Here is a 26143-nt window from a genome sequence, read left to right on the forward strand (position 1 = left end):
GTCGGAGGTGTTCGGGTCGGCGGCCGGTTGGAAGCACTCATGCGAAGAAACTTGATGATGATGACGGAAATGGTTGCAGAGATTTGGGCGAGCGCCAACTTTCTGTCGCCGAAATCGTGCGTGCTGGCAAGTGGCCTGGTAGGGGACGAGCCCGAGACCCGATATCAGCTACAGTTCTCAAGCCAAGAAGTCAGCTCCTTCCATCGACAAGGGAAACTCAGCGAGACAGCATAGAGGTAGGTAGCGAAGGAAAGAACATACCTCGAGCCTGAAGTTGGCAGTGTCGCCGTGTCCAACCGGTAAGCCGCGACCAGAATCCGCACACCAGCTTCAACTTCCTTGATAGGGAATTCCTTGTGAAGTGGAAGTTACACCGTACGAGATCCTGTGAGATGTTAGAAGGGGTACCCGACCGGAGTCATGGCGAGAATACAGGGAACCATTGGTCCAAACCAGATCCATAGGTAACACATAAACCCATAACATGCAATTACTACAAGATCTCCTTACAACTTCTTCGAGTCTTCATCCATCATTAACCCGTCAAATCATTCCCGATCCACCCCAACGTCCACTTATCTAACCAAGACAAACCCAAGCAGATCCCTCCCCCTTGACTCCTATCTCTCACCCTCACGCTCTACCTTCACCTCCCCTAGAAATTATAATACCTAGGCTCATCAAAAACATGATATTGATGCCCCCTAACACCCTCTCCCCTAAATAACGCCGGGAACCTCCACCCCTCCGGCACATCCTGTTCCTCCACTCTCCTATCCCTCTCTTCCTCACTCGCCGCCAAGACCCTGCCCTTATCCCCCTCATCTTTGGGCACCACGAACTTGGCGACCTGCAACTCCGTATCTGTAATGGTTGACCTGCTCACGCGGGCGTAGCCCGTGCGGCGGAGGTTCTTGTAAAGGATATATTCGCACCATCGGTCCCAGTCTGTGTAATCCACGTCGTGCATGCCTGAGACGTCGGAGACGTACGTGTTATAGTTTCCTTCCAGGGGCTTGGTGACAAGGTAAGAGAGCAGAACGGCGGGCCGGTCGGCGGGGATAGAGCCCATGAGCTTAGCAAGGTATTCGGATTGGAGACGGCGGTCCTCGGGGTCTTCTTCTTGACCGGAGTGGAAAACGAAGACGTCCACTAGGGAGCCGTAGACATCGAGTGTGGCGTGAATCGCGGGGGCCAGCTCGCCCACGGGGGAGGGAAGCAAATGGTGGGTGGAGTTGAGAATGGGGAACTTGGAGAGCAAAGCGGCGCCCCACGTGTGCTTGTTGGGACCCGGGCCGTAGTCGACGTACATGCCGAGATCTTCGGCGAGGAACTGGGTGGTGTCGCGGTTACCCATAATGATGCGCTGGAGATCAGATTCCAAAAGACCGATGACGTCGACTTCCAATTCCTTGATGAGGTCGCGCATGCGGTACTCAGAAGACCACATATCGTTGTCGAGCGAGAAGTGAATAGTCCAAATGCCGGCCGTGAAGAGGCGGTCGTCAGCATGGTGAGGCTTGTAGTCATACGAAGGGAAGCGGAGGAAGTTGGCGACGAGGAAAAGGATGTTGAGGAGGCCGAGGATACCAACGTGGTACTTGCGGTGGCCGAACGAAGAGTTGCGACGGTCGGTGGTCGCAGCGTACTTGCGGTTCGCTTGTCCGGAGATAAGGTCAAAAACACCGGCGCCGATAGTGAGCATGGTAGCGATCATGATCCAATCGGTGTGCTCGCGGACGTAGGGGCCACCAGGGACGAAAGCGTAGGCGACAACCCAAACGTGGAAGAGTACAAGGAGGTTGTAGAACAGGAAGCCGACACCAAAAGTGACAGCTGGGCTCTTCTTGGCAGCCTTGCTGATCAAGGGCACGGCGATGGCCATGAGGTAGGTGGTCAGGATCAAGGCGCCATAGTAGCCGAACCACTGCTCATACAAGGTGAGCATAGCAGCACCAACGCAGGCAACACCGTATGCGGTCCAGTTGGTAACCATGCCAGGCCTGAAGACACCAATGAGGAGACCACTGGTCATGGCAGCAATGGTGTAGTAGGCATGGACGTTGGAGACGGGGCCACGGACAGGGAAGCCACCCCAAACCCAGAGGATCATGGTGCTGGTATCCGAGAGCAGGGAGTGAATAGCGAAGAAGAGACCACCAATGCCAAAGGCGGAGAGGAGCGAAGAGCCATTCTTCTGCTCGTTAATGTCCCAGCTGTTAAGGGGAGCCTTGCGAGTGAACCTGAGCACAGCCAAGACGGCAAGAACAAGACCGGTACCGTTCCACCCACCGTTCTCGGCGTGCATGACGGGCCAGATTGGGTTGTTGGTGTACCACGCAAACTTGGCAACAGAGGACATGAGAAGACCAGCGAGCCAGGCAACGACGCGGCTCTCGAGTCTGGAAGGGTGCACAGAGTCAGAAGACCAAGTAGCAGCCCAGGCAAGGCAGCCCATAAAGACACCGAAACCGACGGTGAAGAGGCGATAGACAGGGTCGTGAATCTTGTAGGCCACCAACCCAGCAAGCGAGAGGACATGGAAGAGGCGTTGGTTGTTGACAACCAGAGAGCGCAAAGGCCGAATGCCGAGGAATATGGGGGCAATGGTGGTCATGACGAGGGCTTCATAGCCAGAGATGCCCATGTGCCAGAGAGGGAAGTCTACAAAGATCAGTATGCTTGGCTGAGCAGGGAGATTTGAACCTTGACTTACACCAAATGACAAGACCCAAGCTGGTCAGGGTAGACCAGAAGACGAACTACAACCATGTCAGACAGAACTCCTTCAAGGCTTGTGGTATATGGTATTGTACGTACGCCATGGTAAACATCGGCGGCAATGTCGAGAGCGTGGCCCAGGTTGAACCCTGCAGAGTATACGCCAGCAGTGGCCTTCTCCTTCCTGTGTACCATACTAATTAGTGTCTGGATCGCGCTGAAACACGGGAACGGGAGGAGAGGAAAGGGACAATGGCTGGCTTACTCCTTCTCAAGCACGGCAGTAAGAACGGACGAGGCGTTGGCACTATTCAGAAAGTCGGTTTTAGAATCTGGCTTGTCTTTTTGGTTTGGGCATTGCACACATCGTGGTGTATGTACAGAAGCACGCAAAAACAGAGAGAACGGAGGCTTATCGTGGGAGCCATTGGACGTACCCCTTGCTCGCGCCCTTGACATCCTTGACAACCAGCTCGAACGTGTCAAAGTCCAAAGCAGTTACCGCATCAAAGGCAACATCGAAGAGAATGAGGGACCACTCGAAGAAGGCGTAGATGGTGTAGGCTGTGCGGCGCATAGGCGCAAAGGTTAGCGCATTGTGTTCCGTTTGTCGCAAGAGTGTCTTCGGAACTGTGACATACCTCCGGCCACACGGTGGACCTTGTGCTGAATAAAGAAGTAGACCAAGGGAACCAGGGAGCCAAAGAAGCTACCGGCAATCCACTTCCTGTACTTGATCGCCTTTGCGTTCGGAGGGCTAAGCGCAATGCATCCGGTGGTCCAAGGGATCGTAAAGACAATGTACGAGATCATGAGGATATCGTGCCAGTCATGGTCGTCGGTCGAGGTGATGTAGGTCCAGCCGCCGCAAGTAAGAGTTCGGATGACACCGCAAAGCGCAATCGCTTTGGGGAGGACACGGCCGGGCTTGGCAGTCAAGAGATACCAGAGTCCAACAAGGGCGAATCTCGGACCTGCCGGACATTAGCATGGAGGCGCAAGGCGCATTGTGTGGTTTGGGGAGTTGTATTGTAGAGCGTACCGGAAGTGATGGCGATAAAGATCATAAAGATGGATCGTTCGGGATATCGGTCGCCAATGGTGGCAGAGACGGAGGGAAACCACTCGTCAGGGTAGCCATACCACTCGTTCTTCACGATCTTGTGGTAGTGGAGGGCGCATCCGATGATGAGGGCGCTAAGAAAGGCAGCTGGTGTCGCATTGGAGTTGTTAGTATATGACGTGCATACTGGGAATAGCCTCTAGTACCGCAAGTAAACAATGACATACCATAGGCAACGACAGTGTGTGTCCAGCTGATCCATTGGCCGTTGAAGGAGAGCACGACGCCGGTGTCCTTGTCCTTGTACTTGGACGACGCCATGGTGGCAGACTGGCAGTTGTTGTGTCGCGGAGATATCGCGGGCTTGGAGGTTCGACTTGTCGCGCAACTTCCACTTTGGCTGGTTTCTCTAAGAAGATTGGCAATGGAGGGGTCGGATCCGGAGTTAGTGGGATTTGGTGGACAACATGTCAGGGCCTCTGATCGCCAATCGAGTAAACACAATGACGAGCCACGAAGAGGGTGAGGCCAGAAAGGAAAGTGTTGAGACAATGGCCAGCAAGCAAGAAGAAAGAAAAGAGAGAAAAGAGAAAAAAAAAGATCCGATGACAAACTGCCTCGGAAAGAAAACCACACAAGAGACAAGACGCCAAAGCGCAGGATCGCGATTCAGGTCCCTGTCAATCGCTAACGGGCAGCCCGGCGATTAAGGTACGGGCCCGGGGACGATTGACGACCGTCGATTGGCGAATTAATTGTTAGTGCCGCTCATAAGCCAGTCCATGAGCGGGATCCTCCAATGTCACTTCCACACTCGGTCAACATGGCCGGGGTACCGCCAAGACCACTAGTCCCGGACAGGGCACTCGGACCACTTCAACTTTCCGTGTGCAACAGCGCCAGAGACCACCACAACGGCCCCAAAACCGAGGCACGTTCCGGAAATGGTGCATCGTGTGAAAGATCCGGAGTGCCAAGACAAACCCCAACCTTCTCCAAGAAATTCCAAGCCGCTCACGTCAACAAAAAGAGGAAAGAGACGGGAAGAGGAAAAAAAGTCATGAAATCAAGTGCAACATGGATTGTGGTGGCGGGTGGGGTAACCTTGCACAAGAGAGCACAGACCACCGGTTTCGGTGAACGCAAGGTGAGCAACTGCAACACTCACTGCAATCGATTGAAGCATCCTTGTCTCCAGGTCTCCACTAAAAAGTTTCTGTCCCACCCGGCCTGTGCAACTGCAGACAACAACTGCAAAGTGCAACTCCATTTGTTTTGTTTGGTGATACCGAGATAACATCGACAGCCACATCAACACCGGGAACAGGCAGCCTTTAAGCACTTCAACTACCACGACAGCACTCTGCTACGATCACCACCACCACGTCACCACCCAACGATCGGTCACAGTTAATCCGACATCATGGGTAGCGTCGCGGAAAAGGCACGCTTCTACCTCGAACGGGCAGCTCCCCAGCTCCGCGAGTTCGAGGAAAAGGAAATCTTCAACAAAGTTAGCCCATTTCTACCAAACCCCCTCTCTATCTCCCAGTCTAGACATCTCTAACACCCCCTACCAACAGGATGAAATCCGCTCCCTCGTCACCAAACGCTCCGACTTTGAGCATCTCGTCCTCTCCCCGGGCACCAAACCCTCCGACTTCCTCTCCTACGTCCAATGGGAACGCTCGATGGACCGTCTCCGCGCCAAGCGCTGCAAACGTCTCAAGATCCGTGGTTCCAACCCCCGCCCCTCCGAGGCCCGTGTCTTCGGTATCTTCGAGCGCGCCGTCATGAAACACCCCGGATGCATCCCGCTCTGGATCGCCTACCTCGACTTTGCCGCCGAGATCAAGGCCACGAAGCGATGGCGCCGGGTTATCACCAAGGCTATCCGTATGCACCCGAGGAGCGCAGTGCTGTGGACGATGGCGGGACGCAATGCGGCGGTGCACGGCGATATGGAGAGGGCGAGGGCGTATTTCCTAAGAGGGTGCAGGTTCTGTACTGGGGAGGTTAGCCTGTGGGTGGAGTATGCGAGATGCGAGATGGAGTGGTTGGCGAGGATAGAGGCCAAGAAGGGCGGGAAGGGAGTGCGGAGGGGAGTCAACCCGATCGAAGCTATCAAGGCTACTGAGGGGACTGAGATCGAGGGTGATCACATCGCGCTGGACGACTCGGACGAGGATGACGAACTCGACGGTGACGAACTCATCTTACCCGACCCCGATGCCGGCGAAAAGAAGAAGAAACCCGTCTTCGACGCCGAAGCCACCCGCAAGCTCGAACAATCGCCCGCTCTCTCGGGCGCCATCCCAATGGCTATCTTCGACATTGCCAAGAAGCAGCCGTTCTACGCCGCTGTAGCATGCGAAGCCTTCTTCGACATGTTTGCCACTTTTGGCCATGTCTCTTGCCAATCCAAGATTACCCAGCACGTGTTGTCCGCTATGGAGGAAAGCTTCCCCAAGTCGGCGTGCACTGCGAGCTGCTTTATCAGGCAACCGCTTATTGGCGTGGATATCAACACGCCGGAGTTCCCCAAGGCTCTGCGCGAGTCGTTGGCCAGGCTGCGCAAGGCGTACGCGGAGCAGACGGAGGAGAAGAAGGCGCTTGCTGGAAAGATTGTGGATTGGGCCAGCAAGATCCTGGAGATCGAGAGCTTGGATCCCGCGATCAGGACGGTGTTGGAGGCTACAAAGAAGGGGTTGGAGGCTACAAAGAAGGGGTTGGAGGGGGAGTTGGGACAAGAGAAGGCTTAGAGGTAGAATTGGTTGATGATACCCATGAAAGAGTAATTAGTTCGTCGTTGATTTTTGCATTATATGGTTGGTTTATCACTCGAGTCAGTTTTGTTGCTCCTCTTGGTTTCGTGACTGTGTTATTCCATTTTGTTATCCGGAACTCTATCCTAATGCCAATACGCCTCAAAATGCGTCATCACCAAAGGGGTATCAACAACTTCACTCCCTCTTCTCATTTTTTCCCCATCCTTCTCTTTCCCCTCTCCCATCGCCCTATCATTCCCCTTTATCCCCCCTCCCCGTCTTCCCCCCAGCCTTCTCCATCAAAAACTCCCACTCCCCCTCACCAACCCGACTCACACTCAACCGACTCTGCCTCAACAACTGCATCCCCTCCAACGGCTCCCCCCTCTCTCCCCACTCCCTCAACTCCTTCAACCCCAGCTCCCTCTTAAACTTCTCCCTAAACTCCACATGCACCAAACTCCACGGATTCTCTTTCCCCTGTTCCTTGGCCATCTTGGCTTTCGCATCAAAGTACGCAGCGCCAGGGTCAACAGCCGTCCAATCCTCCTCCGCCTCTTTGACAATCTCCATGACACCTACGATCCCCGGGTTGGCGCAGTTGGAGTGATAAAAAAAGGCGAGGTCGCCGCGACGCATCGAGCGCAGGTTGTTGCGGGCTGAGTAGTTACGGATGCCGTCCCAGGGTTCGGGGGAGGTGCGAGACGCGAGGTCGTCGATGGAGAAGCGCACGTCGTGGCCGTTTTCGAGACGGGTTTGGGGTTCGGCTTTTAGGAGCCAGTATTGCCGGCTTGTGGTGGTGGTGGGAGGTTTGGCTGCCACCGGGGGTTGGGAAGCGGATGGGGTGGGTTTGGTGGTGCGGGAGCGCTTGGTTGGTGGTTGTGACTAGGAGGAAGGTTAGTTATGGGTAATGTCATTGAGTAAAGGTGGTTGTATGTAGTATTGTCAGATGAAATCTGGCGTTGTTGAAACATGTGAACTTGGGTTCAAGTGAAATGAGGAGAGCAATGATCGCGACGCGACTCATCAGCTCTTCCGTGCCACTCTTACCTCTACCTCTACTTTCTCCTCTTTCCCCTCTTCCTTGACAGTAGCTTGTTTCCTACCACCCTTCTTCCCAGTAATGGCTGCTTTAGGTTTCTCTTCCTTCACATGCGCCATAACCTCCTCGTTTGGCTCAACACCCTTGCTCAACCGCGAAGAACGTCGACGCGTCGCCTGCTCAGGCTCAGGCTCGGCGTGAGTGGATTTCCTTTTGGGCATGTTGGTTGAAAATGCTGTTAAGGTCCGGTTTGCTGTGAGATTGGATTGTAAAGGAGTGGCAGTTTTGGAGAAAATCGGAAACCGTGGTTTTGATGTCAAGTAGAAGGGTTGACGTTGAGTTTGACGTTGGATGTTGTTGGCGCCAAGACGTTGGGGTCTGGACGGACAGAGCAGCGGAAAATTGCAGGGGTGAAGGGGATGGAAATTGGCTGCTTCGTTGCGGAACAAAATGCGCAAAAGGTTATGCCTCATTCTGCATGGGAATCAAAAGCCAGGCACCTCGGAGCTGATATTTATTTTCTTTTTTTCCTTTGCAAAGTTGTAATCCTTGAACATTTGAACTGTGAGCTGTTCATCGGTCCAGGAATGGCAGGTTGCACAGACCATAGACACAGTTCATTGTAGGAACATCCGTAAGTGAAGAGCCGTCAAGAACAGCGTTAAATGGAAGAATAACTGTTCGGTCTCTTCCAGGCATTTTAGCCATGAGGCCGGGCACTGTACCTGTAGGTAGAAGGTCTCAGAGACTGTTTTCCCGGCGTTCGGGATGTTGGTCGATAGGTATGCCGGTCCCGGCCCCACACCTCCGACTCTACCCCACTTATCCGGTCCGGCCCTCCGGGTCTGCGGGATTACGAGAAACATGCCGAAGCAGTCAAGGAATCTTGGAAAAAGGTACGTTGTATATGTATGTTTGATTGAACCATTTATACACATACGGATACTTTATCTCATTCACTGTTGGACTTGCGCCTTCCAATTCGGGCTTGATCGTGCTTTCTTTTGATTTGGCGAATGTCTTGATCGGCTTTCCATCATAACGGCTTTTCTTCGTCGCAACATGTGTCTCTTTTCTTGGACCAAGACCACCCCTTGAAGTCGAAGCATCATTATCTCTCAATGCTGTTTCGGCTGAAAAGTACTTGCTTACCCCCGGGCTCAAACTGCACTTTTGTTGTAGTTAAGCAACTACTCACATGTGTTTACATGCATGTATAGCTTGCCCGTGCCACTAACAACCTGGCACTGCCCAGTTTCATGCTTCTTTCCCCAGGTACCTTAAACAATAATCGTAGTAGTCGCACCGGAATTCAACATGAGGCACAAGACAGTTCCGACAACGCTTGTATGACCTTAAAGTGCGTGGGTGGTGGGACAAGTCGGACAGACGTCGTGCATAGCTGACCCAAAGCGGAACGATATGAAGATGACTGCGTATTCCAGAGGTAGGAAAAGAGAAACTACAATGGAAGGCAGTGAGATAGACGGATTCGAGAATGGCCACACAGAAAAGCTTGGGTAATGCTCATATCCGCGAAGATGCTGGTTGTGTATCGGTATCGTCAGACCAGTTGATGTTCCAGCCAAGTGTGGGACATCAAACCCTCGAAAACTACGTTCTGTTTGATGTTCGAGAATGCGCCTGGAATTTTCAGATGAAAAGCTAGTGAGTGGGAACCACCATCGGGTGCCTCAACAAGCAATATCGGTTAATATGTTGAGATATTTCGATCGCTTTTGTGAGTTCTGGTTGTCATAGGATTTGACTCGACTCGACAATGGCCACATCATCTGGAATGGCGGTTCCTGAATGTTCTGAACAAGTTTGACGATGAAGCGACAAGGTATCCATTGTGTCGGGTTCAAGTACCTGTTGGGTCACAAACCCAAGGTACGCCGGCGATGTGCGTGTGCGTGTTGCCCGGCCTTGGAGGAGACTGCCCAGTTTCACTTGCGCCTCCATGTGATGCTTCTCATTATGTGTGTTGATCTGAAAGCTGAAAGCAGATGAACACGAATCAAAAGAAAACCAGGAAAAGAAGAATGGAATGGGACGATTCAAAAGCTGTCGGGCAGATGACGAGGGGATTGCATGTTCGCAGATGTCTTCCCGCCCGACCCTGTGCTGGGGCGGGGATTTTTAGCTCCCGCACATGGCGGGCATTGCTCGTGGTGCGAAAGGGGTGAGTGACTCTGCCACCGAAAGCAGCAGAACATTAAATGGCTCCATCGCCCACCTTTCTATCACTTCTTTCTCCTCTTTCCATTGTTTATCGCTTCCTCAGACACTTCTTTCCATCATTTCCCCTTTTCGAATATGTGCGGACCATGGTTGTGGATTGATTGACGATAAATTTCATCGCCGTTAACACCAACCATGTACCCTCTTCCACTGGAAATTGTTAGTGCAGATGGTCACGGAGAGCATTTGCAATGAACGACATCTCATACGAAGGAGACCCGCGAAGGACACATCGACAACGACAACTGTTTTCCAACCGAATTCATCATGGTCGATGACTTCCATCACAGCACGGAGATTTGCCAGGAAAAGCGATAAAATCCATCAGGCACATGGCGTCGCGTGGGCTGCCCAACTCCCCATGGCTGTCTATCCGGCAGTGTGATGCGGGTGACCAGTCCAGGTACCTTGTCCACCAACACCAACGCCTGGCCCACTGATCGAGCCCATGTGGAGGGATGAGGACACACAACTGAAAGGCCACCAACGGATCAGATATTCGCAATCAAGCGACCACCTTCACTTTCACCACGAAGAGAGATGGTTTCCAAAGTCAAATAACAAATCCACGTCATTTGGCATGGAAATGAAACTTCGACATGAAACCCGATTCGGGCATGTTGATCGGTCGACACCAAATCCAGTTCGGCCGGACTTCAACTTGGTGGCTGGTGGGGTACGCAGCATGTACCAAAGCGCACGGCAAGCGGGAGAGACGACGTGACGGAGCCAGCTGCAGCGGTCAAGCGACTTGAAGAATCAGCGAAAAAAGGACTATTAAAGAGGAGGAATGAACCCTTTCCTTGGGAAAGGAACGTCCATTTCCCATTCTACTGACATTGTAGCTTGACACGAGGAACTCGAACAGCGATAAGACAACCGGATATGAACGGAACTGCCTCCGCCCTACAGTACACCCACATCATGTCTTTCCGTAACGAAATCCAGGCACCACCATGGACAGACAGCATTCATCACTTCAACATCGAGTTCCTCATCATGGCCACACTTTGGCTTCCAGAAGGCCTCGACCTCACGTTTCGAACGTTTATCATCAGAAGAAAAAGGGATGCCGGACTGCCGCAGCCTAGAGTCGAAATCGAGCAGAAAAAGACAAACAAAGGATGAGATAATGGTTAAAACTCCATAACCCAGAGAGAACAACGGGTTTCGACATCGACATCCACCATGTCCACGAGGCTGTCGCTACGACATACTGACAACCGGCTCAAGACAGTCGTCCGGGATGTCCATGAGGCGATTTGTTTCGACATTGCCGGACATCGAAGGCAAGATGTCACAGCTGGGACATTCGTTGCCATCGTGCTCACAGGAAGAAAAGTTGGTACGGCCCTGCTAGTGAAGGACGGGAGTTCACACCAACACCTGCAGCTTACTAAGGTATCTCACTAGCTGTCACTATCGTTGGCTATGATTGGCTATGCTGACATGGCTGCGCTAGCCTGTTGTGAAACTTGGAAATGACTTGGTCGGGGGGCTGACCAGACTCACCACTGAAGCAGCATCTTCTTGCTACTCACTTCGTTGACCGCAGCTTTTCCTCCGTCGGTCGTAAGCCTGGACGGACAGCTGGCTGGACACCATCAAGAATACAACCGACCAGACCATAGAAGAGCAAACCGCGACCGCGCTTGAGCAACCCCCCATACCCACACCATCTGCTGGTAACCTTCAGACCGCAGGTAAGACTCTGGTCTCGTTATTATCACTTCTATCCCTTCTGTCTACGTATCGCTTCGGAGTCAACTACGCCCACCAGCTTCGGAGCTACAGCCTTGTGATCTTTTGGCATTGGATATTCCTGATTGACCCCAGCATACATGCACTGGAGCTCAACAATCACATAGTGTAGACTTTGTGTTTGTTAGCCCCTATACCTCTGGTCCGCTTCCACGGCTCGTTTGAAAGTAGCACAACGGTCTATCAGGGACACTCAACATCACATTGTACATCGGTTTCCGATAGCAGTTCCAGTCGTCAAGTTCTGCATCCCCCTTTCACAACCCGAGTCTCTGGAGACACCTAAGAACCTCACTTAATCCAAGTGGACGCTTACAAACTCAACATCTCGTGCCTTCAATTTTCTTGCTGCTTTCTGAAGCATGGAAACTTTCGGGTCAAGGTCCGGCCAAGTCGAGGCGTTAAGGTTGGCAACATTCAGTTGCAGACCTCGCTATTGTCTCGTCCATGGATAAACACAGCACTGAAGAGGAGTCAAGACAACATGAAGTTCCAAGAAGAGAAACATTTCTCAGAGTTGTCAAGTGGTTCTTGGGTGCGAAAACTAGCCCTTGTTGATCAAGTGAACCAGCTAGCGCTGAGATTCCCCTTTCTGTCATCTCATCCAATATTCACAATCACTTTATGGCAGCAGTCTGGTGTTCCTCGGTGGTTGCACTCGGCTCATATTTTAGCCTTTTAGAGCTTCCTGCCAGCTGCCGAATTGGAGAAACAACTGGTGCGCATCCCCGAAATATTGCGTGTCAGCTGCTCGCCAGTCTCCCGCCAGCAGTCAGCACTCCGAGTCAGCACTGCCCCTGCCGTCTCAGTAGAGGTCAAGAACGGTAGCAGAGCCGACAAGACCCAAAAAGTGACGGGATCATTGTAGCGCACGGGCGTGATTCTGTCCAGCCAGAAACCGACTTGACACTCTCTTGCTTCCAGTCTCCTACCACCATCAATCAGTTGCTGCCACTGCGCTCACCCAAGCACCAAGCACCCAAGCACCGCACCCACCCAAAGCGACCAAGCACCCAGTCCGGAGCAAGTGCCAGTCAGTCCCAGTCTCTCGCTCGCCAGTCCGCCGCAGTCCCAGTCCGCATTCCCAGTCCCAGTTCCCCGTCCCCGTTCCCGACCACGCAAAGAGCGCCAACCCGCGACGCGACTGCGACCGAAGTGCTCCATCGCGACAAGCCTCTGCCGTGTCACTACACGCCCTATTCTCATCAATCAGTTCCTCATTAGGCCATGCTGGTGCCCTGGCATATGCCTTGCTGACCCTTGACCGAAGGAAAACACGCGGTAACAGCTGATGGGTTCGACGGTGACCGTTCCGATTCCCACACTTGCCACTACTAACCGCCGCCGCCGCCGCCCACACCTCGACTACCTCGACCTCGACCTCGACCACACGATCCATCTAACCCAGCTCCAGCTCCAACCATACCCGACATGAGCTCCTGGATGAACGATGCCGCAGTCCAGAACCACAATGGCAACGGCTACCCCCACCTCAATGTCAACGCCAACGTCAACCTCAACGACCCGGCCGCCATGACCAACAACATGGCTGCCGCCGGCGTTATCGACCCGGCCGCCTTCATGGCTGCTGCCAATCCCCAGGTCGCCGCCCAGTTCAACGTCAACCCGGGAAACACCATCAACCCCGCCCAGTTTGCGAACCCCCAGATGCTTGCCATGCAGAACGGCCCCATGCGTAATGCCTCGCCCGCCTTCAACAACGCCATGTACCAGACGAACCCCATCATCCCCTCCAAGCGCCCCCGGCCGAGGGAGGATAGTATAGGCCAATCGCCGCGCCAGGCCCCCGGCATGATTCCGACCTCACGCGCCGACACTCCCCAGCAGTCGCAGTTTCAAGGTTTTCAACAGCAGCCGACAGGGCAGCCGAATCCATATCCCCATCTGCAACCGAACGGCTCCGCGAATGCGACGCCCTCGCCCATAATGAGCAACCAGATGCGCCCCGGCAGCGTCCCCCAGCGAGTGGCCACGGCCTCACCACATCCCTTCTCTCCCGCCGCGCAACAGTTCCCGCAGAACTCGCCCATACCGTCCGACCACGGCGGCACGCCTCAGCCCAACTACATGCAGCAGAACTTCGCCCAAAACTTCAACCCCCAGCAGTTCGCGCAAGCCCAAGTGTCAGCACGACCGAGCCCGTCGCCGAACCCCATGGCCAACCAGATGATGCAGCAACAGATGGCTGGGATGCCGCAACAGCTACAGATGCAGGGACAGCTACACGGTCAGATGCCCGGCCAAATACCGGGACAGATGGGCGGACAGATGGGCGGACAAATGCCAGGACAGATGCCAGGGCAGATGGGAGGTCAAATGGGAGGTCAAATGGGAGGTCAAATGGGAGGCCAAATGGGAGGCCAAATGGGAGGCCAAATGGGAGGCCAAATGGGAGGACAGATGCCTGGGCACATGGCCGGTCAGATGCCGAGTCAGATGGTTGGCCAGATGCCGGGACAAATGCCAGGACAAATGCCTAGCCAGATGGCCGGCCAGATGCAAGCCCAGATGTTCCCCCAACATATGCAACAAATGCCCCAGCCTAGAAACGCCATGGAGCAGCAACGGCTGATGTACCAGATGCAACTTCAACGACAGGCAAACATGCAAATGCAACAACAGATGGCCGGCCAGAACATGATGCAACCACACAATGCGGCTCAAGCTCAGGCGCAACATGCTCACGTTCAACAAGCTCAAGCTGAAGCGCGAGCTCAGGCGGCGCATCGTAACTTGATGGCTGCCAGAGGAGGACAGATGGTTCCCACGGGAATGCGCCCCCAGCAGGGGATGGCTCAACAAAAGCAACAGCACCCACAGCAGCAACCTGTTGGAAGGGGGGACCCCAATTCGTTCCTCAAGAACTTGACGGCGTTCATGAACAGCAAAAACATGCCATTGGAGATAAGCCCGGTTGTTGAAGGTCGCCCAGTAAACTTGGCCTCCCTATTTCAGCTTGTATACCACAAGTTCGGAGGGTATCGCAACGTGACGCAGTCGAACGGTTGGCCGCAAATCACACAGATGCTCGGGTATCCTGTCCACCAGGTGCCTAATGCGCCGCAACATATCAAGACTGTTTACGAACGGAATATCCTAAAGTTCGAAGAGGCGTGGACGGCACAACAGCGGGCCAGGCAGGCCGGTATTATGCCCAATCCGCAAAACATGCAGCAAGCTCAACCCATGAAGCCGATGCCACAGATGCCGCCAAACCAGATGATGCCAGCCGGGCCACAGCCACCTATGAAGCCCCCAGTTGCGCAACAACCGAATGTCAATGGCTTTCCTGGGCCGCATCCCGGGCAACAACAACAAGCGAACGCCGGTCCGATGGGCCACCCGCGTAACAGCCTGTCGAGGAGCTCACAACCTACACCAACAGCAGAAGAGTTTCCAATGCCGTCGCCGGCTCACAACAAGGCTGGAAGCATGTCGATGCCAGGGTCTGCCCACCCAGAGAACCAGGCGATTCCAGGGCAGGGAGTTGAGGCCGCGCCTGGGTTCCCCAAGCCGACCCGTGATCCAGAGGTCTATATACCTTGTTCGAGAGAAGTTACCACATATGGCGGCGTGGATCTTGGCTCGGTAGAACATTTTGCGGAACAGTTAAGGAAGTTCAAGCCAGACGTTCCCCATCTTACCGATCTAGGGAACATCGACGTACATGCTCTAACCAAGAGCATCCAAAGTGGCATCCACGGCGAAGTACGGCTTGCCTTGGATGTGCTGGGGACGCTATCGGCCACATCACCAGAAAGTGGCAAGCAAGACCCTCCTCAGCCATATCTCCCGCTTGATCTTCGACACTGCGACGACCTGGTAGAAACACTGATAGAATGCGCTGAGGAGCAAGTTGATCTGCTAGCCGAAAACTCGGAAGAAGCCTCCGACGAGATTACCATCACCTCTTATGAGGATGTCGTCCGCGCCTGCCGCATCGAGAAATTCGCCCCCCGGAGCGTCCCCCTCTTCGGCTCACAAGAGTACGAGCTCGACCACGCCGCCGACAGGCTAATAGCCATCACCACTATCCTACGCAACCTCTCTTTCCTCGAGGAGAATCAGGCCTGTCTCGCCGACGAGTCCGTCATCCGCTTCCTGTGCATGGCCATCCGCTACCTCGGCACGCGCGAGATGTTGCTCCGCACGCAGGTCAACACTCTGGACTTTATGAAAGATCTGGTCATCCTGCTCTCCAACATCACGCGCTGCGTGGAGATGCCAGGGAGGGAACAAGCCTTTTGCCTGCTCCAATTCCTCCTTGCTTTCGCTCCCTCGCCAGCTCCAAGCATGTCTCCTTCACCCGACGGCAACGATTCTGACCCGGGAATCCTCTTCTTCACGCCTTACGACCCCTCCCTTCACCCATACCTCCCACACGCAATCGACTCGCTCGCCAAACTCTTGGCCCGCGACGAGCCGAACAGGATGTACTACAAAACCATCTTCGCCAGCGAATCCCCCTCACCAGGCCAAGCGTCGCCAGCAGACCTGCTGATAACCCGCACCTTCGCCCTCGCTATCTCGCCCATCCCAGACCTTTCTGCTCCAAACACGCGCCCCGCCAACATCCCTTCCTTAATCGAAGTCAGGAAGCCGTTCCTCATGCAAGGACTTCTAGCTGCCGACATTCTCGCCTCCATTACCCCCGACGGTCCCGTCGGAGCTGGAGCAGGTGCCGACGCAGCCGAAAACGGACCAGCTGTTGCCAGCGGTGGGGTCAATGTCGCCAGAGTATGGCTCTCCTGCGGCAATGGCCTCGTGCAAAATCTCTTCCACCTCGTTCGTCAACTCAGCATGCAATACGAGTCTCAACCGGTCGGTCCCATCAGGCCTACAGGGCGCGGCGGTGCGAACCAGCAACATAACAAGCGGGATGCGGATCTGGTGTACATTGTCAGCTTGGCCGTTAGCATGCTGAGGAAGCTGGGTGAGAAGGCTGCGAAGGATTCGCCTTCGGGTAACAGGTATCGGAATGGAGCGATGGGGGATAGGATGGAAGGAATAGAAGGGGAGGAAAGTCAATGGGAAGGAGGATGGGAAAGGCAGAGGCAAGATGGATTGCCGGCGTGTGCTGTACTGCCTGGTAAGGACACGTTGCTGGGAGCGCTGCAGATGTGCGCGGCGGAATGGGGGAAGGAGGGCATGTTGAAGGATTTGGTTACTTTTTGTGGTTTGTGGGAGTGAGTTATTTTTTTTTAAAGTCTTTGGGGAAGTCAATGAATGGATGGGGTTTGATCGGAGATGGGGTCTTTTATAAGGGGGTTGCATGCTGTTGGGATTGGGATGAGGTGCATGATGCAGATGAGATGCCAATGGAGCTGCAGGAGGCGGGAAGAGGAAGACGCGTGGCGATGAGATGGATACGGGAGACGGGTACGTGACATGGATAAGGAAAAGCAAGTGAAGAAAGAGGAACAGGGAGAAGCGAGAACTCAAGTGGAAAGGAGTGGGGGATAGGGTGGGAACCAATCGAAGAAGAACAGAGAAAGAAAAATCGTACATAATAGAGGAGTTTTGCCTTGCTTTGTCTGTCTTGAGAGCAGGCGGCTGTCTGTTTTCGTCAATAAATATTATGGCTTTGGATGGGATAGGCTGGTTAGGAGTTTTGCGAAGTCTTGGTCAATGAAGCAAGCGAAGAGAGTTAAAGAGTTGAAGAGAGTTAAAACAGGGGTTGGCAGCTTGATCATACATACAAACCAGCGGAGCTTTGTGTATCACTTGGCCATTATTAACTTGTCGCGAACCTGCCGTGAACTGTGCGAAATGTAGCATTCGTTGTGTTGTATTTTTACATCGAGAACTCTCCCCCAACCAAGCCTCGTCAAAGCCTCCTCCAACCATACATGAACCTGCTCGCCCAAGCTCATAACTTGGACGACAGGGTTCTTCTTCGTATAGACAGACATATACCATTCGACCGCCTTTTGTATATCCATTACCCGTTCCTTACAACCCGCTTGGTGATACATTGTCTCAACAAACATGTGGTATATTCCTCCATCGTACAAGTAACCCCTCCTATTTACCCCTTGGAGGTCGCCCTCGGAAGCCCACACCCACAACCCTCCCATGTATGCGTCTTGTCTGCTCGGCAATACTCGTCCCGGTCATGGAGTATTGGAGTACCCCCCCGGTATAGGCCCCAGCACGCGCCCCAACCCGTTGTCTTGAGCATCAATTGATCTGTTTCCTACTCGATTTTCGGTCTCGATGATGGGCTGGTTGATCCTCGTCATGTTATGTTGACCTGTGTGTGGCTGAACGCTCCCCAGAGGTGTGTCTATCCGCAACATCTTTTTTGTTTAGAAGCCCAAGCCGTTCAGGAACTTGACGACCTCCTCTCTGCGGTGTCCCTGTTTTTGTTTTGTATTCCGTTAGCATCACTTCTTTTCCGCTTCAAGTTTTACTCTCTTCTTGCTTCCCTGATCGCCTTTCCTCTGTTCTCCCATCTCTTTTTTTTCTTGCCCATTTTCCCCTGACCTCTAACCTCTGCACTAGTATTTACCTGTCTTCCTCCTCTCCCTTCCTTGCCTCTCTCCCCCACTTTCCATCTCTTTCCCGATTTCTATTCCATCTCCCCGCTCCCTTCCTTGTGTCATACTTCCCCCCTCTCTCGCATATAGTAGTAGCAAACAGAAAATGCAAAACAAAACTCACATCAACCTCCAAATGTCCCGTCGGCACCTTCACCCGCACCAGCTTCTCCTCCAGCCCCAAGAACTGCGCAAGATCTCTGCGCAAGGCCTGGCCATCACCTTGCACCTTCTTGATCTGCGTGAGCTTCTTGTTACCACCGCGCTTGGCCAGGTGGTAGACGGGCAGGCGCTGGGTCCAGGCGCGGCCTACTAGGTAGGGCTTCGCGACGGGTTTCGACGATTCTGTTGGCGCAGCGGTCTGGGTCTGGATAGGTGTGGGTTGTGTGGGCGTGGAGATGGTGGGCTGCTGCTGCTGGGATGGTGTCGTTGGTGTTGGGTGCGATGCGGCGGCGGCGGAGGAGGAGTAGAATCGGGGTTGGAAGGCGGGAAGGACGGCGGCGCGGACGGTGAGGGTCGTCGCGGGCTGGGCGATGGCCCGGGAGAGGCCGAGGAAGGTTGGGCGGAACATGGCTGTTGTGTTTTGTTGTGTGGTGTGGTGTGGTGTGGTGTGGTTGTGGTTGAGAAAGTATGAAGGAAGGCTGTCGCGAAAGTTGGAGGTCGAATCGAGCCCGGGTTCGGTCGCAACGGGATCTGATAGGCTTGGCTGGGATCTGGAGTTAGGAACTGGACCTGCGCTGCGGCCGAGAGGTCCCCGTTTCGGTTCGCGTTCAATTGCTGGCTCGCTGGAGTCGGATCGGTCCCGCGTCCCGTGGGCCGTGTCCTCCGCGCGGCGGGTCGGTCTTTCCCGTCTGGAAATTTGGTCGGTAATCGGCAGAATTATTGACCGCCCGGGGGTCCCCGCCTGCTCTGCCGTCCGGATGTGCGCCGGGAGTGCTGAAAGTTCGCTGAAGCTCCAGGCCTTGTGGTACTCTAAAACCACCCCTCCGTGCCGCAAAGAACGGACACCGCATTCAGCTGCAATTGTGAATTGAGCCAAAACACAGCGGCACAATTTGATGGCCCGTGCTTTTCGTCACTGAACCGCATTTTCCCAATTTTCGACCCCACCAAAGATTGACGGGCCACCACTGGACGGCCACTCTTCAGAGTTCACAAAGAGAAATTTGGCGGATCGCATATCGAAAGCACCTGGCAACCTGGAGACACGGCCTTCCATATTCCTCTTCCTTTCTGATAGTCGACCGACCCTCCCCCCTCCCCCGGCCCTATCTTATCCCACCGTAATACCCCCCCCCTCCAGGCCTCGACTCGACCCGACCCGACTTGACCTTGTCGTCCACTCCGTGTCTGTCATCACCACCATCAACATCATCACCACCACCCATACACAGTCACAGACACACATCCAAGATGGCTTCCACATCCCCCGCCACCAACGGCGACGCCGCGCCCGCCAACTATGACCTCGTCCTCAAGCTCGCTCCCCATCTCGACCGCCACATGATCTTCCCCCTCCTCGAGTTCAACGCCGGCCGCCTTAAGGAAGATGAGACCGACAAGGCTCGCGAGATCCTCGCCGCCAAGTACGCCCTCCTCAAGAAGACCAACATGACCGACTACGTCGCCAACCTCTACTGCGAGCTCGAGGGCCTTAAGGAGCCCCCCGCCGAGTACGCCGAGCGCCGCCAAAAGGTCTTCCACCAGCTCGAGAAGTACGAGCAGGAGACCGCCAAGATCACCGAGCTGCTGCAGCGCGACGATGTCGTCAACAACCTGCGCTCCGACAAGGTGGCCAACTTGGAGTTTTTGAAGAAGGAGCACGACGTACGTCTTACTTATATCCATCAGCACATGGCTGTACATGTCTAACCATACCGTGTGCAGGTCACCATCGACATGGTCAACGCCCTCTACGACTTTGGCCAGCTCCAGTACTCGTGCGGCAACTACGCCGACGCCTCCGAGCTCCTCTACCGCTTCCGCGTCCTCTCCACCGACAACGACAAGGTCTCGTACGCCACATGGGGTCGTCTCGCCTGCGAGATCCTCAGCATGAGCTGGGAGTCCGCCATGGAGGAGCTGCAAAAGGTGCGCGAGAGCATCGACACCAGGCTCGCCAACAACCCCCTTGCTCAGCTCCAGCACCGCACCCAGCTCGTCCACTGGGCCCTCTTCCCCCTCTTCAACTACGACAAGGCCCGTGAGCCCCTCCTCGACCTCTTCTTCAACGCCGGCTTCATCAACACCATCCAGGCCAACTCGCCCTGGATCCTCCGCTACCTCACCGTCGCTGTCATCACCAACCGCGGCCGCGCGAAGAACGCTGGTGTCCAGCAGAAGCAGATGAAGGACATTGTTCGCATCGTTAAGCAGGAGGCCTACGAGTACCAGGACCCCGTCACCCGCTTCGTCCACGCCCTGTGCATCGACTTTGACTTTGAGGAGGCCCAGCACCAGCTCGTGCTCGCCGAGGAGGTCCTTAGGAGCGACTTCTTCCTGCTCGCCCACGCCGACGACTTTGTCGACTCGGCCCGCCACCTCATCTTCGAGAGCTACTGCAAGATCCACGCCCGTATCTCGCTCAAGGACCTTAGCGCCCGCCTGGGTCTCAACAACGACGACGCCGAGAAGTGGATCGTCAACCTCATTCGCGACACCCGCCTCGATGCCAAGATCGACTACAAGGAGGGCACCGTCGTCATGAACCACCCCCCTAGCTCAGTGTACCAGCAAGTTATTGAGCGCACCAAGGGCGGTTTCTTCAGGACGCAGGTCCTGACTGCTGCTGTTGCCAGATAGGAGGTTGATGATAGCGGCAGTGGGGGGCTGACTGATGGTGGCGGCAAAAGGATACCCGGGTCGACACGGCAGGAAAAGAGAAACGATGAGAGGACTGGGGAGGATTTAATGTGGCAGGGGCTCAATCGCAAGGCGAGGAGGTGGCACTGATGTGTTCGTCGAATATGTGACCGAAACTATCGCCGACGATTGGACCGCTCTGGACATCAAATGGTCAGGGTAACTCGCCGCTTCATGGCAGGCGAACTGCTTCAGCGTCTGGGCTTCAACTTGGCCAGGGCGAGTCTCGGATAGATCCCCTCCCTCCCAGTCTTTCTTTTTTCCAGCGCAATGAGAGGATTAGAAAGTGGAGATCCAAAAAGGGTTAGCGATGCATTTCGAAGAATAGACCTTTTTTCCGTTTTCTTCTGCTTGATAGTCTGTCTATCAGCGTTTGGGATTTGTCGCTATTTCTCGTGGGCAATGGACTCGGGTGGTAGAGGTAGCAAGGGAATCAGGACAAGGAGGTTTTCACGTCATGACAACAACCGGTGTAATTATACCTCTTTAGTGTGTGTTTTCTTTTTACAGGCTTCTCATCAGGCGTATCAAAATGGTTATGGCTCATTGCTTTCTGTTCGCTTATCAGTCGGGTTGTCTTTCCCTTCCGTAATATCATTCATCACGCGGTAGTCTCTACCATGGCAACTACGATCTACCAACAAAAGCTGTGGCGATTAACTGTTGAGGTATGGTCCTTCCCTCCTTCCCTCCGTTTTCCGGCATGAAGGTCTCCACTCACCAACCATCTTTTCAGGTAGGTACTCTTCATATGACAGCCAGCCCTGGTTATTCCACGGGACAAAGACTTTCACTCCTTCCTCTGTGTTCATCCTTTCCCTCTTTTCATCATCCTTCTCCTTTCGTCTTCCTCGAACCATCCGGATATTCTTTTCCCTCGACAATCTTCGTACATGACGCCCGTCCAAAGCAACCGTCGTCTACCAGTCGTCCACTACACCCCTGCTAATTGTTCGACCATGTACCTTCTTTGCGTTCAAGTACTTATGCTTCTTCAATGAAAAGCGTCTTGCCCTTCACCATCCTTTGGTCAGGGCCATCAGCAAAGACCAAGCCTTGTGCACGATGTACAATCTAGTACTGGTTTGTTTGTTAGCTTGGTACTCCTAGCATACTGGACGAGATCTATCCCGAACTGTCACAAATCTTACAAGGACATAATGAATGGCTAGGTACGGATCGGAAAGGGATTAATAAGATTCAATATGACATATTAGATGTCGGAAATAGCCTGTTCAAGGTAAGATTACGCTTTGGTTATGGAACGAAACGAATCAATTAGATATAAAAACGCCTAGGGAGGTAGACCCGAGGTCTCGAGCTAGCAAACAAACCAGTATTGGACTGTAGTCCTCCCCCCTGTTTCCTCTCTTTCCTTTTCGTTCTCCTCACCCCTCCAATCAATATCCCACACTCAAGCCTCCAGTCGGTTGATCGCATTTCTCACACAACGACCAATGGCCTGGCCGTTACAGTTTCCAGGTACGTTCACACGGTACAAGCTGCAGCTCAACATCCATCTAACCATTCGAGGACAGATGTAACCTTGCTGTGGCTGACAACCCAATCGATACGATGTTGCCCCCGCTTCGGGCCTTCAACCTTCAACATGCCCGTCTTCATAGATGGAAATCATTTGGGGATACCATCATAACATCAAGCCTCTCCCGAGCGCTGCCCCGTTAACATACCCAACCTAGCTCCAGGCTATGCTCTTCCGGAGTCAGCAACGATGGTCAGAGCGCAGGGTATCTCGCTGCTCTTTGAACCGAGCGATATCAAGCCCGAGCTTGAGTGAGTCCGCCACTCCAATCTCATCCATCAATAACCGTAGCTCGGGGTACATTTGTTAACGCGGTTTACAGCATCATCTTCATCCATGGCTTCACCGGTCATCCAAGGTTGACGTGGACCCTGGACAAGAAGAAGGCCGAGAAAAGAAGAAAGGCAAACAACGATGCCCCGAGCCACAATGTTCACAACAGCGGACAAACAGCGGACGTCTTCTGGCCAAAGGACCTGGTCCCAACAACGCTACCGTCTGCCAGGGTCATGACTTTTGGCTACGATGCCAAGATACGACATTTCTCTCAAGGCCAGATCAGCAAAAACACCGTTCAAGACCATGCTCGGGAACTCTTGGAGCAATTGAGGGATAAGAGACCGTCAGACGCAAAAGGATCTCGCCCGCTGGTCTTCATCGCACACAGTTTGGGTGGGCTAGTTGTCAGAGAAGCCCTCACTCTGGCCAGTCAGCATCAGAATGATCAAGCCAGTACCGCCCGCTACGAAGATATTTTCCGGTCCACTGTCGCCATCATATTCTTTGGCACGCCGCATCGAGGGGCTGATCCGCGAAGTTCCTTCCATCGTCTCCTCTCAGGCTCTGCTCTTCGACTTGGCGTCGACGTCAATGTCCATATCGTCGACGCTCTGATGCCCAACGTGAACAACTTGCAGAAACAACTGAGTTTGGACGACTTCAAGACGCTCGCAGCACAACGAGGCTGGATCGTCTACACTTTCCAGGAGGAGTATGGGGTGTCAAGTCTGTTCAGCAGGAAGGTAAGCGGCTGACCCCCACCTCTCCCCAGCTGAAGCTAATGCCAGGTTCAGGTTGTTGAGGATCATTCGTCTCGCCTAGGCCCACCCGTGAATGAAACACCAAGACGAATAAGTGACAATCACATGGATATGTGTCGCTTTTATGGTTTGAGTGACCCTGAGTATGAGAAAGTGGCCGCCTGTCTGCAAGAGATACTCAAAGGTATTCGTCATCCAACTGGTTCTCAGATTCGCAAGTTGTCTCCATCACTCCAGACTCAGACAGTCCTCATTACGCTCGAAGAATTCTCTTTTGTCAACGCACATGACGACGTACCAAACCGAACCATTCAACAAGACGAGCGATCAACCTAGAAAGTTGACAGCACCATTGCCACAGCCAGCTCCAATACCAGTCGCAGCATCAGTTATGGAACCGGGCGACGAATCCAACGAGAAGAGGGATTTGAGACAGAAACTGGTACAAAGCCTTAAATTTGATCAACTTGGGGCAAGATCCATGAATATTGAAGCTACTTACGGAAATACTTGCCAATGGTTCCTGTCAAAGCAGGAATATGTTGACTGGCAGAAACCCGGAAGACACTCGCCAAGTTCATGGTTTCTGTGGATCAAAGGGAAACCAGGCACGGGCAAGTCGACACTGATGAAATACCTGCACTCAACGAGACACTGCAGAGGATCCACGAACATATTGTTATCATTCTTCTTCAATGCAAGAGGCGCCTACCTGGAAAAGTCCACGATTGGTTGCTATCGGGGGCTTCTGTTCGCTTTGTTGGATGGCAGGGACAACCTTTGGCCCTCCCTAGACCATCTAGGCAATACAGGGTCCGAGTATATACTCAAGGACAACTGGACCGTCGCATCACTTACGCAAACACTTACACGAGCGATACAAATGGCACAAAGTCAAGCTATCGAAATCTGGATCGACGCATTGGATGAGTGCGAGGAGGACGAGGTCCGGAAAATGGTATCCTTTTTCGAAGACCTGGCGGACTTGGCCGACAGTCAGGACATCGACCTCAAGATTTGCTTCGCCAGTCGGCATTATCCATCCGTCACTTCTCGGAAGGGAATCGATGTAATTCTGGAACTCCAACACAATCATGACGAAGACATAGCTCGGTATATCGAGGCCAAGCTTTACGTTGGGGCAGCACAGGCGGAGATCAAGGCCGAGCTTCTCCGGAAATATTCGGGCATCTTCTTGTGGGTCGTGCTTGTTGTCCATATGCTAAACCGAGAATACGCCAGGGGGAATGTTCTGGCCTTACGAAAGCGGCTTGACGAGATTCCTGCCGATTTACATGCAGTGTTTGAGAAAGTATTGGCCAATGATGAAGGTGATAACGAGGAACTCGTCCTCCTTTTCCAATTGGTTTTGCGTGCAGAACAAGCTCTTGAGCCCGCCGAGCTGTTTGTTGCTATCCAGCGCGCAAAGGAACCTCAAGGCCCTCTACAGCGGTGGGACAGGAATAAGCCACCCATGTCCCCAGAAGCCTTGCAGCGCTGGGTGAACAGTTCTTCCCGCGGACTGGCACAAGTCACGCGACCCAGCAAAGTATATCCATATTATTGGTGGTACAATGCCAACAAACCAACCGTTCAGTTCATCCACGAATCTGTTCGCGACTACCTGCTTGGAAAAAGCGGTAACAAGTATACCTGGTCTGGGTTGTCAAAACTTGGAGACGCTTACCAAGTGTGGGCAAAAGTTTGCTTGGATCATATTCTGGCCGTTGATATATCCATCAATGATGATCTTCTCGATGTGCTTCGATACCCTCTTACGGCATACGCTGTGGCTTATCTGCGTCAACACACGATGCGGGCCATCCCAAATCGATCAACGGAACAAGAAGAAACGGAGAGGGGATATGTTTTGGCGAAGACATATTTCCGGCCACTTTGTTCGACAGAAAGGCTCGAATATCGGGAATACGTTTTGGCGAACACATATTACAGAACATTGTCCGTGGAAAGGATCGACTACCTGGAACGCTCCATTCAAGCCATGCATCAGTCGGAAGAGACCTTGCAATCAGCTGTAGACATGGGAGAAACCGAGGGCGGGTTATCAATTTTTAATAACGAATGGGTGTATAGTCGTACGGAGCTCCAGGCCGGTTTCAGATTTACCAAAGTCACGCGCGCCCGGGGAGAAATCTGGGCGTATCTGAAGAATACATCCGAGGACCCTGATGTTGTCATTCGTCGCCTTATAAACAACGAGTTACCGAATACTTGTACATCGGAGGACAGTGATGTCCTCCTTCGTCATTGTCAAGACATCGAACAGCTTTTTCTGTTACCTGAGATATCCCCACTTGAACAGGAAAAGCGGTTCTGGACCGATTGAAGATATACATGCTGTTGAAGCGAGGCGAAGGGAAGGAAGACGATTTGGTGAAGTTGACTGATTTAAGAGTAAGTGAGGAAGGGAGTGAACGTGAAGTTCACAGGCTTAGGTATTTACATGATGTCCCATGTGGAAGAACGATATCCACCTTTGTAAGGCTGAAGCTGGGTTCTGGTTCAACACATGCTGCTT

At 53.5% G+C, this 26143-nt stretch overlaps 7 protein-coding genes across 7 annotated transcripts; 4 read left to right on the plus strand and 3 right to left on the minus strand.

Moving 5' to 3' along the window:
* Positions 1-655: 655 nt before the first annotated feature.
* B0H65DRAFT_422294 (Frag1/DRAM/Sfk1 family-domain-containing protein) lies at positions 656-4105 on the minus strand (the record flags this gene model as incomplete). Its single annotated transcript, XM_062824394.1, has 8 exons — positions 656-2664; positions 2717-2762; positions 2821-2905; positions 2987-3028; positions 3159-3285; positions 3363-3695; positions 3764-3931; positions 4012-4105. The coding sequence occupies 8 exons, from the start codon at positions 4103-4105 to the stop codon at positions 656-658; spliced, it is 2904 nt and encodes a 967-aa protein (XP_062683625.1).
* Positions 4106-4802: 697 nt separating this feature from the next.
* On the plus strand, positions 4803-6630 carry B0H65DRAFT_463690 (U3 small nucleolar RNA-associated protein 6-domain-containing protein). The gene is made up of 2 exons (XM_062826717.1): positions 4803-5297; positions 5368-6630. The coding sequence occupies exons 1-2, from the start codon at positions 5208-5210 to the stop codon at positions 6544-6546; spliced, it is 1269 nt and encodes a 422-aa protein (XP_062683626.1). The 5' UTR covers positions 4803-5207; the 3' UTR covers positions 6547-6630.
* A 1-nt stretch (position 6631) lies between these two features.
* On the minus strand, positions 6632-7963 carry B0H65DRAFT_523572 (EVE domain-containing protein). Its single transcript, XM_062828800.1, has 2 exons — positions 7603-7963; positions 6632-7437 (listed from the first exon to the last, which is right to left on the minus strand). The coding sequence occupies exons 1-2, from the start codon at positions 7813-7815 to the stop codon at positions 6805-6807; spliced, it is 846 nt and encodes a 281-aa protein (XP_062683627.1). The 5' UTR covers positions 7816-7963; the 3' UTR covers positions 6632-6804.
* A 6029-nt stretch (positions 7964-13992) lies between these two features.
* Positions 13993-17343, plus strand: B0H65DRAFT_463699 (uncharacterized protein). Its single transcript, XM_062826718.1, has 2 exons — positions 13993-16507; positions 16789-17343. The coding sequence occupies exons 1-2, from the start codon at positions 13997-13999 to the stop codon at positions 17005-17007; spliced, it is 2730 nt and encodes a 909-aa protein (XP_062683628.1). The 5' UTR covers positions 13993-13996; the 3' UTR covers positions 17008-17343.
* A 585-nt stretch (positions 17344-17928) lies between these two features.
* B0H65DRAFT_424021 (mitochondrial large subunit ribosomal protein-domain-containing protein) lies at positions 17929-18730 on the minus strand (the record flags this gene model as incomplete). Its single annotated transcript, XM_062824489.1, has 2 exons — positions 17929-17979; positions 18284-18730. 2 exons carry the CDS (start codon positions 18728-18730, stop codon positions 17929-17931), a joined length of 498 nt encoding a protein of 165 aa, XP_062683629.1.
* Positions 18731-19372: 642 nt separating this feature from the next.
* Positions 19373-21126, plus strand: B0H65DRAFT_178397 (eIF3 subunit 6 N terminal domain-containing protein). Its single transcript, XM_062821475.1, has 2 exons — positions 19373-19986; positions 20047-21126. The coding sequence occupies exons 1-2, from the start codon at positions 19573-19575 to the stop codon at positions 20959-20961; spliced, it is 1329 nt and encodes a 442-aa protein (XP_062683630.1). The 5' UTR covers positions 19373-19572; the 3' UTR covers positions 20962-21126.
* Positions 21127-21641: 515 nt separating this feature from the next.
* On the plus strand, positions 21642-25951 carry B0H65DRAFT_539053 (uncharacterized protein; the record flags this gene model as incomplete). The annotated part of the gene is made up of 7 exons (XM_062829106.1): positions 21642-21689; positions 22118-22193; positions 22239-22261; positions 22497-22503; positions 22683-22815; positions 22887-23586; positions 23924-25951. 7 exons carry the CDS (start codon positions 21642-21644, stop codon positions 25949-25951), a joined length of 3015 nt encoding a protein of 1004 aa, XP_062683631.1.
* Positions 25952-26143: the final 192 nt, after the last annotated feature.

The sequence above is a fragment of the Neurospora tetraspora genome, assembly GCF_033439725.1.
Source record: "Neurospora tetraspora strain CBS 560.94 chromosome Unknown B0H65scaffold_3, whole genome shotgun sequence".
In the NCBI taxonomy this organism is placed as follows: domain Eukaryota; kingdom Fungi; phylum Ascomycota; class Sordariomycetes; order Sordariales; family Sordariaceae; genus Neurospora; species Neurospora tetraspora.

What these genes read in the sequence shown, in the direction of transcription:
- B0H65DRAFT_523572 (XM_062828800.1), bottom strand. Translation starts at nt 7,815, where the DNA reads ATGCCCAAAAGGAAATCCACTCACGCCGAGCCTGAGCCTGAGCAGGCG. An exon ending in AGGAGAAAGTAGAGGTAGAG is followed by an intron (nt 7,438 to 7,602) that starts GTAAGAGTGGCA and finishes CCTTCCTCCTAG; the next exon opens with TCACAACCACCAACCAAGCG.
- B0H65DRAFT_463690 (XM_062826717.1), top strand. Translation starts at nt 5,208, where the DNA reads ATGGGTAGCGTCGCGGAAAAGGCACGCTTCTACCTCGAACGGGCAGCT. An exon ending in AAAAGGAAATCTTCAACAAA is followed by an intron (nt 5,298 to 5,367) that starts GTTAGCCCATTT and finishes CCCTACCAACAG; the next exon opens with GATGAAATCCGCTCCCTCGT.
- B0H65DRAFT_463699 (XM_062826718.1), top strand. Translation starts at nt 13,997, where the DNA reads ATGGGAGGCCAAATGGGAGGACAGATGCCTGGGCACATGGCCGGTCAG. An exon ending in ATAACAAGCGGGATGCGGAT is followed by an intron (nt 16,508 to 16,788) that starts CTGGTGTACATT and finishes GGATTTGGTTAC; the next exon opens with TTTTTGTGGTTTGTGGGAGT.
- B0H65DRAFT_178397 (XM_062821475.1), top strand. Translation starts at nt 19,573, where the DNA reads ATGGCTTCCACATCCCCCGCCACCAACGGCGACGCCGCGCCCGCCAAC. An exon ending in TTTTGAAGAAGGAGCACGAC is followed by an intron (nt 19,987 to 20,046) that starts GTACGTCTTACT and finishes TACCGTGTGCAG; the next exon opens with GTCACCATCGACATGGTCAA.